The 18,462-nt window shown below is 49.1% G+C and overlaps 2 protein-coding genes across 3 annotated transcripts; one reads left to right on the top strand and one right to left on the bottom strand.

The window, feature by feature from the left end:
- Nucleotides 1–128: 128 nt before the first annotated feature.
- On the bottom strand, nucleotides 129–2,023 carry Tmem208 (transmembrane protein 208). 2 transcript variants are annotated; one of them, XM_026413280.2, is made up of 6 exons: nucleotides 1,920–2,023; nucleotides 1,264–1,359; nucleotides 945–1,004; nucleotides 729–865; nucleotides 484–568; nucleotides 129–391 (listed from the first exon to the last, which is right to left on the bottom strand). In XM_026413280.2, the coding sequence occupies exons 1-6, from the start codon at nucleotides 1,923–1,925 to the stop codon at nucleotides 254–256; spliced, it is 522 nt and encodes a 173-aa protein (XP_026269065.1). In that variant the 5' UTR covers nucleotides 1,926–2,023; the 3' UTR covers nucleotides 129–253. The 2 variants fall into 2 exon arrangements, with proteins under 2 accessions (XP_026269065.1, XP_077649020.1); XM_077792894.1 differs by lacking the exon at nucleotides 129–391 and having other exon boundaries at nucleotides 483–568; nucleotides 703–865.
- A 101-nt stretch (nucleotides 2,024–2,124) lies between these two features.
- On the top strand, nucleotides 2,125–17,752 carry LOC113200048 (Leucine-rich repeat-containing protein 29). Its single transcript, XM_026413318.2, has 8 exons — nucleotides 2,125–2,166; nucleotides 5,088–5,189; nucleotides 14,191–15,183; nucleotides 15,905–16,120; nucleotides 16,250–16,393; nucleotides 16,573–16,790; nucleotides 16,890–17,064; nucleotides 17,170–17,752. Exons 1-7 carry the CDS (start codon nucleotides 2,143–2,145, stop codon nucleotides 17,056–17,058), a joined length of 1,866 nt encoding a protein of 621 aa, XP_026269103.2. The 5' UTR covers nucleotides 2,125–2,142; the 3' UTR covers nucleotides 17,059–17,064; nucleotides 17,170–17,752.
- The last annotated feature ends 710 nt before the right edge of the window (nucleotides 17,753–18,462 follow it).

Raw genomic sequence — 18,462 nt, 5'->3', positions numbered from 1 at the left:
GCTAATTCCAGAGCCTTTTTCCTTTCAATGTCTCCCCAAGCTGAGCCGGTAGCAAGAGGGAAATACCATACGACTAGTTCTTCCTGCTTTGTCCCTTATTAACTCACACACACACCCATTAGCCACATTCTAAGACATTTATTCAACAATTCTATACCTCAGGCTGCTTTTGGCCTGGACTAGGCTCTCATTGCTCCAGGCACTGAGGCCATGCAACCCAGTGCCCAGGAGCCTATGGCCACAATTTCAATGGCTATAGCCGCTTCATCTGCCGCCGCTCCTGTCGGCGCTGCCGTTTCTCGTTGTGCTCCGGTGCTGGGGTGCCACTGTCTGCTGTGAACCAGGGTCCCAGCACATTCACCCATAAGAGATAAAGGGCCCGGCCTGGAGCCTAAGAGAAAAGATAACTTGAAGTTGGGTGCAAAAAATGAAGGATAGGGAGGGTTAGATGCCTTTTTTAAGGAAACCCTCAAGCCCACATACCAGAAGCCAAAAGGACCAGATATAGAGGGAGAAGCAGCTCAGAACCTGCACAATAGCTGTCAGCAGGATCACATCCTTAAGGTGCCTGTGGATAGAAGGGAGGTTGCCAAAGACAGTAAATGGGCCCCATTTTGTTTTCCTTCCACTTTCTTCAAGTTACAGATAGCTGTGAGCCTTAGGTTCTCTGGGCCCCAGTGCCCCAGCCCTGGGGCCGCTCACCTGGGCTGGCGGTGGGGGACACTCACTCTGCCATGCCCTGTTCCATGTTGAGGTCCATGCCACCATCCATCAAGGCCCCATCTTCAGAGAAGGCTGCCCGAGCCATCGAGCTCATAGAGTGGTAGCTGGCCCCATATACTGCCAAACTAAAGCCAAGGGCCATCTGCAGAGCAAGAATAGGGATATCAAAACCAACCACTGGACCTATGCACTCATCCACTTTCCAGGATGAAGATACTTACCCAGGCCCAAAATGAGGCAGATGAGTAGAAGACAACCAAGGTCACAAGGCAGTAAATGGCCTACAAACAAACAGGATCAGGCTGGGGTCAAAAGATGCTTCAAACCATGGGCCTCCCACAACTGTACCTAAGAACTAGGTCAGGCTATGGGCAGAACCAGATGCATGGCTAGACAAAAAGATTCTACCACTGAGCTACACACCCCAGTCCCCTCTCATTTCTTTTTGAATGTACTTCTTTGGAGCCTTAGCTGTCACCACCACTCTTCACCAGAGCTGAGTACTGCGGAGCTACGTTGAGAAGAAAGGCAGATACTTACGTTGGCCCCCAGTATGATCCTCAGATAGAACTTTAGGGTCTCTCTGTTCTCTTCAAATATCTGCTTCTTCCCTCTGGTGCCCACTTTGCCCTTGGGCTGCAGAGGAAATATGAGATGCCGTCAGAGCTCTTCTCAGCCCCTCACTTCCTCCCCCACCCTGGTTGGCTACAGTGTCCCATCTGCATCTCAGCCAGGTCCCCACGGTCCCTGGGATGTCCACTCCTCCTCCAGTCCATACTGTCTAGAGCTGACACCATCTTTACAGCATCCCCAGCTTCGATTGCTTCCTGCTGGTCCTGAACAATCGAACGCTAGGCTTATGCCTTCTCCAGCTCCCCCAGCAAGGCCCAGCTTTGGGCTGACAGCACCTCGAGGGCACTCTTGAGTGGGGTTATATGGTACCTCTCTCGGGCTTCTACTGGATTGCAGATGTGAAAATAATGGCGAAATAACACACCCCCTCTGGTACTAGTTTTGGTGTGGTCCTGCGCCGCCATCTCTGTCTCCCTTCAACACCCCGCTCACTCTAGTATAGTCCACTCATTGGATAGCGCCCTCCTCTGGCCCGTCCCGCATCCCTTGATGTCCCTCTATTTTCATTCTCCAGGCCGCGGGAGATTTGCCCATGTGGACCCCGCCCTACCCGTCCTCCTTACCGCCATGGTGCGACGCAAATACCCAGGCAGGGAAACAAGGGCGAGCGAACCACACCAGACGGTGGGTACCACATCGGCAACGCTTGCACTTCCGGTGCAGACCAAAATCGTCAGATCATGGACGGAAGTGGGACTCACTTCCTTTCCCAAGTCCCGCCCCCAGAACTAACGGAACTACATTTCCCAGAAAGTCTTGCGCGGGGGCGGAGGCGGCAGGGATGCGATGGCGGAGTCGCTGCCCCTGGAGGTGAGAAGAAGCCGCCCTCCGGCCTAGCTCCGGACAGGCCCCGCCCTTGGGGTCCCGAGCTTTGGGGAGGGACTGTCAGTAAGCTCGCCTTGCGCCTTCCGCCTGGCGGAAACGACCCGCCCGGTGGATCCCAGGACCTGCAAGCTCTGGGTAACGGCCCCACTTTTGGGCCACTCTATCCCCTTAGCTTGGGGAACCGTCCTCTCCTTCCCAATCGGCCCCAGGAGATGCCTGCTCTGTCACCTTAGCGAGGACAGATTTCTGCCCATCCCCTTCGTTTCAGATTGCCGTCCCCTCCCCCTCAGTTCTGGAAGATGTCTGCTCCATTCCATCGTCCCTGAAGGGTAACCGATCTTATCCCCGTTGGCCCCTTGGGTTGCTCACTCCACTTCCTTCGTCTGCTCTCCCGGGCAGTGGGAAACAGACTATTCCCTCCCCATCAATTCTGGGAATGGTCGCTGAGGTTCTTTAGCAAAGACAGGCCTGCTACCCGGCCCCTAGTCCCATAGTGATGGCGCCCCTACCTCTTTCACCCCATGGGCTGTTTGATTCTTCTTAGCCAGGGGCAAGACCACTCTGCCTTCTGCCTTCCTGGGCCAGAAGATAACAGGTTTTGTCTCCAGTGCCAGTGGTATCTTGGAATGGCCTCTCCATCCCTTTTGCCCTGAAGATTGCATCCCCCTCCCACCACCCATAGGAGTGCTCCCTCTCAGCAAAAATAGGGCTGCTCCCAGTTCAATGAGTATTCTGCAACTGTATCCATTTCTTCCTTGGCCCCAGAGGATATCCATTTTTGCCCATAGATCCCGTGGATTTTCCATTGTATCTCTAGAAGCCGCTTGGTATGTCTAGTAGCCCCTTGGGATGGGATTCATCCCATTCTCTAGTCTCTCTATAAAGACCACCTTTCTAAGCTTAATTCATCATGTCCTCCACTCCCATGATCAATTTTTTTCCCCTCCCTTTGCTCCTGGAGTTAGCTGCTAGCTGTTTAGCTTAGGAGACAGGATGGCCACTATCTTAGCTCAGCAGCTTCCCTGCTTCCCCCTAAGGATAGGAGCTTGGTCATTCCCAGTCCCTGTCAGTACTCTCTTCCCCATGCTTCCCCTCCCTAACCCAGGCTGTACTTCAAAGTCATTCTCCTCTCAGTAATCATCTGCTTTATCTCCCTATCCCTTCCCTGAGCAAATCTTTGGTGAAAATAGAGGTAGAGGACTGCCTATCCTTACTATAATCCTGTAAGTATTGACAGAGCATCTCATATATGTTCAGCATCTGAGAAGGGAAGGAGAAATCAGAGTGGAGTAGTGAAATCAAGCTTAAGGAATGACAACCCAAGAAAGAGGCCCACAAGACATGCTGTGTTTGTAGGGCAGTAGAAAGGATGGATCAGGGAAGCTCTAGGACCAGTGGACCAGATCAGGCATGGAGACCTGGCAGTTCTGCCTCAGGAGTGGAGACTTTTTCCTGAGAGGACTGAATAACCCTGAAGGTTTCCATCAGGAGTATGCTGAAACAGGAAACAGGTTTTGTTTTGTTTTGTTTAGGACAGTTAACCTTGTGACAGTACAGAAGGGATTAGCGAAGTTGAACTTGAAGGTAAGGTCAAGATTGTGGAAGGAATCCAGGTCTGGGGTGATGAAGATCTTAGCTGCTATAGTGGTAAAGTTGTAAAGGTAGAAATATTAGTAACAGTAATCCAGCAACCATTTATGGATCATCTAGTCCCTATAAGACTATGATCTAGATTTTTTTAAATGTCTGTTTCATACATACAGAAACTGAAGTTCAGAGAGGTCAAGTACACTGCCTGAAGAGACACAGCTAGGAAGTAATGGAGCTGGGATTTGAATGAGTCTTGGTTAGTGTTTCCTAAAGCCTCTATTTTATACTTGTTTTTTGAAATAAGGGATAGAAGAACATGAGTCCAAAGTGTTACCAGGACCTTCAGATGGGGTGCAGTATTGGCATTAAAGGGGAAAGTTGGATTGAAGGCAAAATATCAATTAAGGTGATGGTGAGTCATTTGGGAAGATAGTTGGCAATACTGGACTTGCACTTGGTACGTAGGACAATATGAGGCTCTTGTTGGTTGTTTATGTATGAGTAAACTGAAGATCAAAAGACCCAAGTGTGAAGCCTGGGAGTCACAGAAGAATCCAGAAGCAGGCCAAAAAGAATGCTGGGCTGAGGCCTAGAAAACAATGTTACAGGTCTCAAGAAAGGAAGATTTGAGAAGGAAAAAAATAGCTAATAAATTGTTCTTAGCCTCACAAGTGACCCATTTCCAGTCAGTCCCCTTTAGAGCATCCAACCTCACCACCCCAGCCTCATAGAGTATAGATGGAAGGAGAGCCAGAGGCTCCCAGGGTGGGTCTTGCTGGGATCATTTCTTAATAGCCGGTTAAGAAGGCAAGTTGGCATTGGAGAATTTGGAAAGAGTGAGGGTCCCAGAGCTGAACTTGTGAGGGCAGGAGGAGGAAGTGGGGCTTCAGAGAATCAAAGGAAGATATTTGACTTGCCGTGTTCCAGATCTATGCAAGACACTGTGCTGTTACTTAATTCTCACAGAAACCCATTTAAGTCTCATTACATTGCCATTTTATAGATAAAGAAAACAAGGATCAGAGAGATCATTAACAGATTAGGGATTTGAAACTAGGTTTATATGGCCCCAATATCCCAGGCTTTTTCTATTAAACTGGGCAGGAAGTTTGATTTTTACCAGTTAGTAAAAGTGTGCATCCAGAGAGGGCTCAGGAAAGTTTTACTCACAGTGAAGATGCCTGGAAGTTGGAGAGGGGAAGTGAATACTCTGTGAAACTTCAAATCCAAAATGAATCCACTGTGCTATCAGCTGGAGTAGGTTCCAAAGGACCCCCCAGCTCTAACAGCCCCAATGCCCTGTCTTTTTCCCTCAGATGCTCACGTATATTCTGAGCTTCCTTCCTCTGTCAGATCAGAAAGAGGCCTCTCTCGTGAGTCGGGCTTGGTACTGTGCAGCCCAGAATGCCCTTCGGGAGGTAAGGTACCCACCCACCTGACCCATTCTCAGTTGTCTGTCACTTCAGCTTGCTCACAGTCCTGTTCATATGTCATCTATTCATCCATCCATCCATTCTGATGTACTCCTACGTCCATGCATACTGGGCTTAGGACTGGGGTTATACAGATGAATAAGATAGTTTTCTAAGGAGCTCATAGTCCCATGCAGGAGAAAGACAAGTAGCATGAATGATCATGATATCATGTGCACAGTGTTGTGGCCCTGGCATGGAAGGGTGCAACAGGGACCTGAAGAAGGATATGCAAATGAGGTTGACCAGTAATTCCAGGGAAGGCCTCCTTGAGGAACAGGGTGAAGATGAAGGTTGGTTTTCTCGGACCAGTAACAGCACAGATAGAGACACCAAGATGTGGAATAGTCCTGGAAATGACCACAAAGTTCCATGTAATTGTAACTGAGATACATATGGGAGATGAGACTAAAACGGAGGCAGACTGTAAGCTGACAGATGTGCCAGACAGCAGAGTTGGGTTTTCTCCTGATTACCATCTTGAGCCCTTTAAGGAATGATAAGGCAAGCGAGTGACAGTTTGTGACTGTATGTTAGAAGCTCTGCAGTACAGTTGGACTGGAGAGGGCAAGCTTGAAAGTAGGGAGGCAGCCTCGCCAGGAGGTAAATGCAGACCTCTTACTAGTTTGAAAGGCAAACAATAATAGCTCTTAGCACTGATTTCTTTTATGATCAGTGAGGTTGAACAGTTTTTCTCATTAGTTTACCATTTGTATTTCCCTCTTTTTTTTGTTTGTTTGTTTATTCATGTTCTTCATCCTTTTAACTGCTAGGGTCTTAGTATTTTTCTTACCCATTTGTATGAACTTCTTATACATTAAAGAGATTAATTCCTTATATATTTATTGAAATATATTTCTAATATGTTTGCCTTTTATTTTGATTGGTAGATATGTGTTTTTATTTAAGAGATGCAGAAATAAGTTTCTGTGTTGTTGTTTCTCAACATTGCTTTTCTTTTTATTTCTTCCATTGTTGCTTAAACGTGAAGATCCCTTGCCTCCTCTCAAAATAGACATTATTTCTTAGAGCAGTTTTATGTTGACAGCAGATTATTTCTTCTGTCTTATGATTTGAATTCTTATTGGTAAAATTTATTTTCATTTATGTTATAAGAAGCTAAAGTGATTAATTTTCAAATAGCCCCAACACCATCTTCCCCTTCTTAGGTTGGAACCCTCACCTGTCACATAACAAAACATATGTATTAAGTAGGGTCTGTTGTCAAATTTTCTATCCAATGTCAGTGATTTTAGTATCTGAGGGTATCTGACTTTTGACTTATTGAAAAATTGAAGTGTGAGATATTTAGATAGTGCAATCCAGTTAGTAGTTCTGAGTGAGGAATTTAAGAGAAAGGTCTGGGTAATGAGTATAGAATTGGGTGTCATTAAAGAATTGGATAGGGGCCAGGTGTAGTGGCTCATGTCTGTAATTCCAGTGACTTGAGAGGCGTGGAAGATCACTAGTTTAAGGCCAGCCTCAGCAACTTAGCAAGGCCCTAAGCAACTTAAAGAGACCCTGTCTCAAAATAAAAAATAAAAAGGGCTGGGGATGTGGCTCAGTGGTAAGGCACCCCAGGGTTCAATCCCCGGTACCAAAAAAAAAAAAAAAAGAAAGAATGTATGGATCTGGGGGTGTAGCTCAGTGGTGGAACACACTTACTTAGTATTTGTGAGATCCTGGGTTCTATTTTCAGCAAAATGAAAATTTTTAAATGGATAGAAATGAAACCACAGATCTGAGTAACCTCCCCCAGGGAAAACATGAAGAGCCAGAGAACAGCAGGCAGGCCATAGCAAATTCTCCAGCGGGAGGATGCCAGTCCAAGGCACAGCAAGGAAGAGACATCTCTATTGAAGTGACTGAGGAGATTCCAAAGAGGAGGGCATAGAGTCCAAGACAGGAGAGCTTTAAAGGATCAGGTGGATGATTAGTGGTGTCAAATGCCATAAAGAGTTCAGAAAATTTTTTTAAAATAGTGTCCATAACATTTGATAACCAAGGGACTACCAGTGATGTCAGCAATATTTAGTATCTAGTGGTGAGGAAAAGCCAGGCAAGCTGAAGAATGAATGAGAAAAGAAAGGAAGTGTAGATGGAGAGTGACCTCATTTGTAAGAAACTTCCCCTTGGAAGAAAGGAAATAAATTGGGCAGAAACAAGAGGTTGAGGTGGACTTGACAAAGTAATTTTGATTAGGAGAAATGTCAAATGTGTCAAATGAGGGAGAAAGTCCATAGAGGAGGGATGTATGTAGGCAGGAGAGAGATTAGGAATAGTGGATGCCACCTCACGTGGTAGCAGGGATAGGCTTCAGTGCACTAGGCTTGGTCTTGCTTAAGAGGCAGAAATGCCACCCCTTCCTGAGGAAGCAGAGCCATGGGGATGGAGGAAGTTCCTCAGAAGCATCTAGTTCCTTAGTGGCCACTTGGCTTGATGAGTTTTGGGGCCAAATTGTCATAAGATAGTGAAAAGAGAGATAGAGGCCAGGGCCTCAGCAAAGGACTTTAGAATAGTCACAGGGCAAAAGGAAGACTGAAAATTATCAGAGACTCACTCACATGTTTCTGTTCGTGTCAAGCACTGTGCTGGTCACTGAGGAGGCAGAAGTGAGGAAGATGTGGTGCTCTGGAGTTGGGGAGGGGGAGAAAAACACAAGCAAAAAGGGACTAGGGTGTTGCATTTGGAGTCTGTGCAAGGCAAATGGGGGATGCAGAGAAAAGATCCAGAAAAGAATTCATGGAGAAGAAGACACTCAGCCTGGAACTCAAGGTGGGGATAGAGCTGGGGGTATAGAGTACTTGCCTGGCACCTGGGATGACCTGAATTCAACTCCCAGCACCACAAAAAGAGAAAGAGGAATAAATATTTGCCAAATAGACAAATAGGAGAAGGTGAGGGGTGAGACCCATCAAAACACAAAGTAGCTGACTGGAAGCATGGCAGGGTAAGACAGTGGTCAGAAGTGGGAATTCCCAGAGCTGGGCTAGGAGAAAAGGAGAGTGGACATGCGGAGAGGTGGGCTGAGTTAGGCTGCCTTCTGATACAGAAGGGTTTGAATGACAGCTAGGAAGCTTAGCCTCTCCTGTGGATGAGGGGACCTGGCAGAAGGTTTGAAGAGCACAGTCAGATTTGCTTTTTGGTGGGGGTCATCCTGGTGAAAAGATCAAAGATGGTTTTAGAGTCAGAGACACTAGAGGCTAGAACTGTGGTGAGAAGAAAGCTTCCGTGACATATTCCTAACAAACAATAAGGGAACCCGAACTAAGGCAGAAGCAGTGAGATTGGAGCAGAAAAACATACCTCAATATATCAAATAAATGGAATGGAAGAGACTTTAATCATTATGGATGTGAGAGGTGAGGGGAGGTAACAATTTAGGAGGAGGATTAGCAGTAGCTCATAACTGTAATCCTGGCAACTGGGGAGGCTGAGAAAGGAGGATCACAAGTTTGAGGTCAGTCACAGCAGCTTAGCAAGATCCTGTCTCAAGTTGTTAAAAAAAGGACTGGGGATGTAGCTCAGCGGTAAAGCACTCCTGGGTTCAATACCCAGTACCAATAATAATAGTAGTAATAATAATGTCAACAATAACAAAATAATAATAATTTGAAAAGAATAGCCTGGCACAGTGGCACACACTTATAATCCCAGTGACTCTAGAGACCAGCCCCAGCAGCTAGACCCTCAGCAACTTAGCAAGACCCTGTTTCAAAATAAAAAACAACTGGTGATGTAGCTGTTAGTAAAATGCCCTTGAGTTCAATCCCTAGCACCAAAAAAAAAAAAAAAAAGTGGAAGAGGAGAGTTGGGGATACAGTGGTAAATTCAGATTTGCGCATGTTATCTATAAGTAACTCTGGGGTTATCTAGAGCGAAGTCCACAAAGCAGTTGGCTCCTAGGGCCTGGGATTCAGGAAAATGATGCAGATCAGAAAGAAAGTAGTTAGAAAGATTGCCCCATGGGGTGAAGTATATTATGCCCAGGGGCACACAGAAGAGGACAAAGATTGTATATCCTCTGACATACATGTGCCACTGATACACTTGCATGTCCATGACACACGCATGCTATTAGGTGAGACAAACCAGAAGGAACTCACTAATCTGTGGACTGGGTCTGCCATCCAGGTACTTACGTCCAAGATCAGGCATATTCAGGGTGATATGGATATGGACTGGACTGGGTCTCTCTTCTTTGGTGAGAAGAGACCCCCAAAGCAGAAGCAGGCTGGAAAGTTACAGGAGAGCCAGGAAGGCAGTCTCAGAACCCCCACTAGGAAGTAGTGTCAAGGGGAATGGCTCCTGACCACCCATACCAGATGGCATGGCAAAGAGGACACCGAGAAGGAACTCCAGGATTGTTGGTGATCTTGCTGGAGGGAAGCTGTTGCCAGGAATGGGTGACTGTGTGGGGGCTGTGGTAAAGAGTTAATGAATGAGGCAAGGAAGAACTAGAAGGCCAGATACAGATGTGGGTGTTCCCTTGTGTCTCCAAGGGCTTGACTACAATCGGAGAAATAGAAGTGAGGAGAGGATAAAGGGAGCTTGTGTGATTTAAGACTGTTGTTATTTGTGGGTTCTGAGGAAGGAGCAGTAGAAAGGCATAAGTGAAGGTGGGAATAACTTAGCAGACCAAAAGAAGGGGGTTGACTACAACCCAAAGGACAGTAGAGGGAGGCAGTTGGTGGACATGACAGGGAAAGGGGAGAGACCTTGCAACTGATGGCTTTTGTTTCTTTTTAAAGCAGAACAGGTCATCTCTGAGAAGGTTCAGTGAGGGGGGTCTGCTGCAGGAGGCTCAGAGATGAAGATGGTGGACTTGGGGAGAACTCTTGTGGGGACATGAAAGGAGGCAGGATGGAGGAGGCTTATGCTGGAGGTGTAGGAAAGAGGGAATACCCTGGCTTTCTGTAGCATTCTGTATCCCCAGCATAGACTCCAAAGAGGCAGTTGGCCTCATCATCTGTGTCCAGGCAAGGACAGCAAGCTCAGCAGTGTGAGGGAGGCAAGGCAATAAGCCCTGAAGAGGAGCAGTGGAGGGGTAAGACTCATAGAGGCCAGTAAAGGAGAAGAGGGCAGAGGGGGCAGTCAAGCCCCTGGGTGTAGATGAAGTGGAGGAGGAGAAGGGAGGAAGAGAGAAGGAAGCTAGGGTCAGCAGCTGGAATCCTGGAGTCCACCAATATAGCACAGGGCTGCTCCAGCTAATCAGAACCTCCAAAATGTTGATTAAGATTTATTTGGGCCAAATGCAGTGGTGCACGCCTGTAATCTCAGTGGCTCTGGAGGCTGAGGCAGCAGGATCCTGAGTTCAAAGCCAGCCTCAGCAAAAGTGAGGCACTAAGCAACTCAGTGAGACCCTGTCTCTTAATAAAAAACAAAGTAGGGCTGGGGGTGTGGGTCAGTGATAGAGTGCCCTGGCACCCCGCACCACAAAAAGATTTATTTGATACCTCTGCAAAGCTCAGTCCCACTGGGCTGGGGGCACTGGGAGGCCAGGCCATAGACACCTAGGCATCCAGGGCACTGCCCACACCTCAGCACTACCATATTCCAGAAAACAATCTGCAAAACCCCGTGAACAGGAATCATCTTTCAGAGCCCAGGTGTAGGCAGGTTGATGAGAAGGCAGTGCCCCAGCTACTGTGTTGTGGAAGACACTGGCCTACCAAGGCCAGGCCAGGGCCTGTGTCCTACCAGGCCAGGATAGATTGCTGAATTTAGTGACTTCTTATTCCCCTTGACCTGACCCACTGTTCACTTACTTCCAGTTTGTCTCACTGCAGGCAAGCGTAGCAGCACACACACCCCCAGGCCCTGCCCATGCCCTGGGGAACCCTGATTGCTGCTACTGAGTTGATCACTGTGGAGCAAGAATGAAAAACAGCTCAGCTTCTGCCTTCCACTGTCCTTTCCTGCCCCAGTTGACCTCTCTGCGTGGGGTGGCTGAAGCTGGAGCAGGTGCCCTTGCAGTCTCCCCTCTGACCTCTAGAAGCATCTTCCTGGGCAAAGGAAGAGCTAAAGTTCAGATCCCAGGAGGCTTGCTTTCACATGCTGCCATACTCCCCAAAGAGATAAATTTCCCTAAAAGGCTCTTCCTGGGCTTCCACACTTAAAAGTCCAGCTGACCTCAGGAGCAGGATAGGCCTCTGGGTGAAGGCTTAGAGGCTGCCCTCACCCTACCAATGAAAACCGTATGGGACCACAGTTAGTCATAAGCCTCCTTCCTAATAACTGGAAGTCCTCAGGCCATGCCCTGCCTATTTTGGGGGTGGGTTTTTGCTGCCAGCAGCAGGTGTAGCCTAGCCCTGGGATGACTGCCAGTGCCCTTCCTTGGCTGTCTGTCTACCTTGTTCATAGGGAGGTAGTGGGAAAGGATACATTACTGGCTGCTCAGGCTCTAAGGAGGGGAAAGAGGCTGAGCACTTGTGTCTTCTGGGGGCCTGCAGGGATCTGGGCTTCTCAGTCATATGTGAGTGGTGGGGCAGGTGCTGGCTGAGCCACCTAGCTGCTCCCAGCTCCCCTAGCCCTAGTTTATTCAGCCTCAGACTGACTCATCTCATGTAGGGTTAGGCAGTGGCTGGAGGCATAATTTTCCTTTCTTTTCTACAAACTTCTCTCTATGATCTTTTCATCTCCTTCCCTAGCCTGACACACTGGAATCTTCTCCAGTTCTCCTTAAATCTAAAAAAGAGACCCAGGCCCTTGGGAGTCCCCACTATCCTCCCACCATAAGGGGATCTGTGGTGAGTGCTCCTTTCACCAGGAAGGACCATGATTTGGAAGTATGGTCTGGAAGGAGAACCTAGCCAATCTACTGTGAGAGAAACCAGGAACTAGTACCCATCTCTATGCATGTTCCTTCCTACCACTGTAGCCTTGGCCAGCTGCCTCCACCTGGGGCAGAACCCACTTAGGAATGGGTTCCATGCTTCCTGGGAGAGTCCTATCAATAAGGTTTTGCAAGAGCCCATCCAGTGTCACTTCTGCCTTTCTCATTTCCTTTGGTGCTGTTCTGTGGGGTACAATCAGGGGACAAAGGCTTGTTTTTATAGTTACTGAAAAGGAAGGTATTTTGAGGAGCTAGCTCTCCTGTATTAGGACCTTGTTGATGCTAAAACAAGAGCCTTCTTTGTTTTTTTTTTAATTTTTATTGTTGATTGTTCAAAACATTACATAGTTCTTGACATATCATATTTCACACTTAAGAGCCTTCTTTGAATTCTGTGTGCCTGAAACCTGGGCAAGAGGTAGAGCAACAGGGCTAGAATTTTAAAAGCTAAGCCAATTCTCCACTCTGTTCCTTCCCCTCCCTCTCTTCTCCACAGACCTATTCCACACAAATTGTACTGGCTTCCCCTTGGCTCCCTCTGGCACAAGGTCAGGGAAGGTTCATGAAAGACTCTCCCTTAGCCAGAGACTCCCAAACTCCTATTCAAGCCAACTTATTCTTACCACTTACCCTGAGCTCATGTCTTGGGTCCCACCCTAGTCCAACTATGCACTCCCCATTCTCTCTTCCTTGCTTCTCTGTGGCAGAGCCAATTCAACTTCGTTGGTACCTTTGAGACTTGTTAAATTATTAAATCCAGCCCCCACAAAATGGGAGGCTTATCCTTCCTCACCTGGAGAGATAGATGTGTGTTCTAGAGTTGTGCCACAGAGATTCTTCAGGGCCCAGTTCCAGGCAACCTTACCTATGTTAGTTTGTGCCTGTGTGTGTGTGTGTGTGTGTGTATGTGTGCGTGCACATACACAGACACACACACAAAACCCTTTTTGTTGTTGTTGGGTGGTAGAAATGCATACCTGTAATATCAGCTAATTGGAGACTTAGGCAGGAGGATTGAAGGTTTGAGACCAGCTTGGACAACTTAAACCCTGTTTCAAAATATTAGCTGGGACGGGCATGGTGGCGCACACCTATAATCCTGGAGCTTGAGGCAGGAGGATCACAAATTCAAGGCCAGACTCAAGAACTTAGGGAGGCCCTAAGCAATTTAGCTCTTAAATAAATAGGCCCTCTAAAAATAAAAAATAAAAAGGTCTGGGGACATGACTCAGCACTCTTGGGTTCAATTCAAAAAAAAATTTTTTTTTTAAAGCTGGGTGCAATGGCATATTCCTGTAATCCCAACACTTTGGGAGGCTGACACAGGAGGTTTGCAAGTTTGAGACTAGCCTTGGCAACTTAGTGAGATCTGGTCTCAAAATTAAAAAATGAAAAGAACTGGGAATGTAGCTTAGTAGTAGAGCATCCCTATTACTGAAATAAAAGAGGGAGGGGAACTAGAGGTGTAGTAGTTCAGTGTTGGAGTGCTTGCCTAGCATGTATGAGGCCCTGAGTTCAATCCCCAGTACTAAAATAATAATAATAATAATAATAATAATAATAATAATAATACAAACATTCATGTGCCTGAGTGAGTACTGCCCACTTCACTTCTTCCTGTCTTCAGCTGTTCTTGAGGCTCTTTATATGGTCTCTAAAAAGGGGTCATGGAGAAGCTGGTTGCTTAGCTAATACAGTTCTTGGAGGAGGAGGCTGGGTCCATGAATCTCAGGGCTTCCTTCTGAGGTACCAAAGGTTAGGGACCAGCATATTTTGTTCTTCTACCCTGTGTAGTTTCACTGGACTTCCTTCCAGGTCATATCACAGCCCTCCTGTGCTCAGCATGCCAATTCCCCATTCTGTTCCTTCCCCTCCCTCAGCATCTAGCGCTGTCCTTCACCAGCTTTTCAGGCCTGCCCTTGGTGGTCATCTTCAAACCCCAGCAGGACATACCTTCCCAGCTCCCACTTCCTACCCACACTCCCCACCCACACTCCCCTCAGCCACACATGACCCTATACCATGGTAGGTCCTCACTGTGGAAAGGCCCTTCCTGACCTGTCATCAACTTCTGGTCAGAGGGCTAACCCCAGGCCTGCTTCTGCCCTTTAGACAAATGTGCGGTACAACATCCCAGTGTCTTCTGCCTCCCTTTTGGCCATCAAGAGTTTGGGCCTCAGGGGCATCTCCTGCATCAGCCTGACCAACCTGGATGGCTCACCAACCTCGCACCTGGTGCTGCAGTCTGTTGCCTATCACCTAGGCCCACACCTGCAGAGCTTGTGCCTGGGTGGGGGCAGTCCCACAGAGGCTTCCTTTGTGGCCCTGATCCTGGGATGCCCAGCTCTGCGCACCCTTGACCTCAGTGGCTGCAACAGCCTCTTCACATCAGGCACACTATTGGCTCAGCCAGAGATGGCCCAGCGTGTCCGGCAGGCATTGAGTGGCCTGCGCGAGCTCAAGCTGGCTTGCCTGCGGAACCTGGCCGATCTCAGCTTCAACCAGCTCAGCAGCTGTGTCCCCAGTCTGGAGCGCCTCTCCTTGGCCTATTGCCACCTCAATTTTGAGCTGAGCCCAGCTCAGAGTTCCATCAACCCCCAGGACTACTCTCCCTCCCAACTCTCCTTCCATAACCTGCTGCGATTTGTGAAAGAGCGAGCTGGCAAATTGCGTGCCCTAGATCTGAGTGGCACTGGCTTACCACCTGAGGCCCTACATTCCCTGGGCCAGGTAGCTGGGCTGCAGCTGCAGGAGCTGAGCCTGCACAGCTGCCGGGACCTTTCCACAGAGGCTGTGGCCACCCTGTGCCGCCAGCAACCAGGTCTTACCTCCCTGGACCTCAGTGGCTGCTCAGAACTGACTGATGGGGCACTCTTGGCCGTGAGCCGTGGCCTGCAGCACCTGCAGCACCTCAGCCTGGGAAAGCTTCAACGGCTGACAGATGCAGGATGTACAGCCCTAGGGGGCCTGCGAGAGTTGCAGAGCCTGGATATGGCTGAGTGCTGCCTAGTGAGCGGGCGGGAACTGGCCCAGGCCCTGGGCTCGGTGAGTGGAGCTCCACCCCCACTGACCTCCCTCAGGCTGGCATACTGCTCTTCGCTGAAGGTGAGCATACCATGCCCCTCTTCCTCCTAGGGTGGGGCTTGGGGAGCTGGGTCTCTGGCCCCAGGGAGGAACTACCCAGTGTTTATGTCCAAAGAGTAGTAGTTCAAGTTGAATTTGGGTCATAGTCTGCAAGAGGACAAGAGCCTAGGTGGACAGTGCTGCTGGCATGCCTCCCCAGAGCCCATTTGGGGCCCAGACAGAGTGAGGTCCAAGACACCACAAGTGATCTGGCCCATGATGTGGCCCATCATCTCACATGCCACCAGACTTCTGGCAGGTGACACTCTATCCCCCACTTCAACCCCACAGTTCTGGTTCAAATTCTAGCGGTAGCATGTCTGATTGGCTCAGTGAGGGTCAGCTGTCCACCCCTGACCCAATGAGCTATGGTCAGAGTGCTGTCTCAGCTCACCCCTTCAGAAAGGGCAGGGAGAACAAACTGGGCAGCTGCCTTAGAAATTTCCATCTGCTTCCTTCCTGCCCCAATCATTTTGTCCTTTAGCAACCCCCTCTAAATCTCCCACCCTGACAATCTACCCTGTCCATTTCCAAACTTTCAATCCAACATAGGAACCATGTTACTTCTTTCCTAGGACCTTCTGGCAGCTCCCTGTTGCTAGTGGGTAAGAACCTAGTGCAGGCCCTTGCTGATGACCCCACCAAGCCTGGTGGCACAGGAACAAGCTGCTCCTCTGTGCTCTCCTCCCTCACTTCCTCCTAGGATGCCTCAATGCTTTCTCTGATCCCAACACTGGGCCCAAGCCTTAGAATGCTAGACTTGTCCTCCTGTGTGGCCCTCTCCAATCGGACCCTGCAGGCCATCTGCACCTACCACCCCCACCTCTCTGTTCTGCGCCTGGCTTGGTGCAAGGAGCTCCGTGACTGGGGGCTTCTGGGGCTGGAAGAATCAAGTGAAAAGCCTGCAATGTGTCCCCAGGTATGAGGCCCTCAAAGTCAGGAAGGGTGGGATGGTCTATGAACACAGCTACTTTCCTGCCTCTCCCTCTAAGATTATTTAAGGGCAAACTCAGGAAGAAGCTGAGAAGCAGAGCATTTCTCCTCACAGCTATGCCCAGAGCTGGAGTATCAGGCCTCAGGTCCTGAGGATGCTTCTCCCAAGCTACAGAGTTCATCCCTGCTCACACTGCAGGCCCTGCAGGAGTTGGACCTGACAGCCTGCAGCAAGCTGACTGATGCCAGTTTGGCCAAGGTGTGGACAGGCTGGGGATCCTGGGGCTGGAGGCAGGGAACTGGGCCAACTCACATTTTGGAAAAAAGTTCCTTGGAGTTCCTTTCTCCTAGGCTTCTGGCTACTCCCTTTACTAAAGGCAGAGAAACTGTAAGGTTTCTGGGCTCCAATATCATGCTCCATCTACCCTATCCTTGCAGGTACTGCAGTTCCCCCAGCTGAGGCAGTTGTCACTGAGCCTATTGCCAGCACTCACAGACATGGGCTTGGTGGCAGTGGCCAGAGGCTGCCCCAGCTTGGAACACTTGGTGCTGAGTCATTGCAGCCACATCAGCGACGAGGGCTGGGCCCAGGCAGCAGGGTACTGGCCAAGGCTGCAGCACCTCAACCTGTCCAGCTGCAGTCAACTCACAGAGCAGTGAGTGTGTATTATGATGCTGAGCTGATGGAGTCAGGTGCAGTGGCTGGGCTGGGACCCCATGCTGCATCAAGCACTCATCTGGTAGTCTCCCCACAGAACTCTGGATACCATTAGGCAAGCATGCAAGCAGATCCGGGTATTGGACGTGGCCATGTGCCCGGGTATCAACGTGGCAGCTGTCAGGCGCTTCCAAGCTCAGCTGCCTCAGGTGACTTGTGTCCAGTCCCGCTTCGTGGGAGGGGCTGACCTGACCCTAACACTCTGAGGCCAGGTCAGTAACCATCCCTGTAACACAGCCTTCTTCATCCCCATAGTCCTAACCTGGGCTCCTGGACCTCGATTATGCCCCAGTGCCTCTTACCTCCTTTTGCTATAGACCTCCTATCTAGGTGTGGTGATGGGACCAACCCAGGGCATCCCAAGAGACTTTCTGCCCCACAGTCAAGCAGCAGTGGCTTTCCAACTACATTTCACTGCCTTGGGCCCATGGGAATGCCAGCTACATGTTGCTGCCACAGGGTTCTGTTGTCCCTGCCAGGAGGCCAGCCCACAGGCAGACTGAGCATGGAGCTGGGGAGCAGCTCCCCAGAGGCAGAAGGGATTTTGAGGTTCCACAAGGACAGAGGGTGCACGTGTACCTTCTGCTCCCTCCCCGATTTCTCAGACCTAGAGCATGTGCTCCACCTGCTCCCTAGGCGTATTCTTCCAGTACCTATAAGCACTGCAGCAGCCAAGCCACCAACTTTGCTGTAAATCCAAACAAGATTAAAAACTTAAGATTTTACTTCTTGCCTGAAGTTTTCAGATGAAAGGGCCCTTTCCCTCCCTACTCAGTTGACCCAAAGCCTTACAGACACCCTTTTAGTGACCTCAAGGCTGATCCATACTGGCTGACCTCAACCAGGTCCTAGCTTCTTCCCTACCTGGTAGGAAAGTCCAGAGGCCTAAAGGCTTTTCCCACCACAACCTTCTTAGGTGTGCCTTAAAGCAAACGCACTGTGCCAGGCCAAGCCCTTGGAGCAATTGATGATGATGCCTGATTCAGTGAGGCCATCTTGAAAAGTGGTGGAAAGAAGGGAAAGAAATAGGACAGCATCTCTGAATAGAGGGTCATTAAAGGTCATCTAGTTTAACCACCTAAATAGTACCAGTGACTTCTCAACAGCAGCTCTGAAAAACATCTGTCAAGCTGACCCTCCATGTGTCCCCATACTTTGTCCATCTATCTTCTTATCAGTTCTAGGAGCAGCTGGCAAATGCTCTTCAAATGCCTACAGGCAAATGCCTATAGGCATTGTGCTTCATGTGGGTTTTCAGAGATGCCAAAGCTCTCCCAGTGCCCAGGCCTTAGGGAGGCAAAAAGCCAACATGGACAGTCCAGTATACAGGGTATGTATGAACAGAGAAAGAAGCACCTGGAACCACAAGCCTAGGGAAGCAATGAACTTGACCTGGAGGGTCAAGGAAAGAATCAAGACAGAAATGGGCAGAAGGGACTTTGAGGTTCCACAATGACAGAGAGTACACATAGGCCCTGATGGTGTTCAGGGAGAATGTCAGCTTGGACCAAGCTCTGAGAACCCTGCAGGCCACAGACATTCAGTTGGAAGGGCTAAAAACTACATATCTGCCATCCTTGTGGCTCAACTTAGTGCCCATTCATGGTAAC

This window comes from Urocitellus parryii, chromosome 15, assembly GCF_045843805.1.
Source record: "Urocitellus parryii isolate mUroPar1 chromosome 15, mUroPar1.hap1, whole genome shotgun sequence".
In the NCBI taxonomy this organism is placed as follows: Eukaryota; Metazoa; Chordata; class Mammalia; order Rodentia; family Sciuridae; genus Urocitellus; species Urocitellus parryii.
The sequence above is the reverse complement of the archived record's forward strand: the minus strand, read 5'-3'. Positions and strand labels throughout refer to the sequence as shown.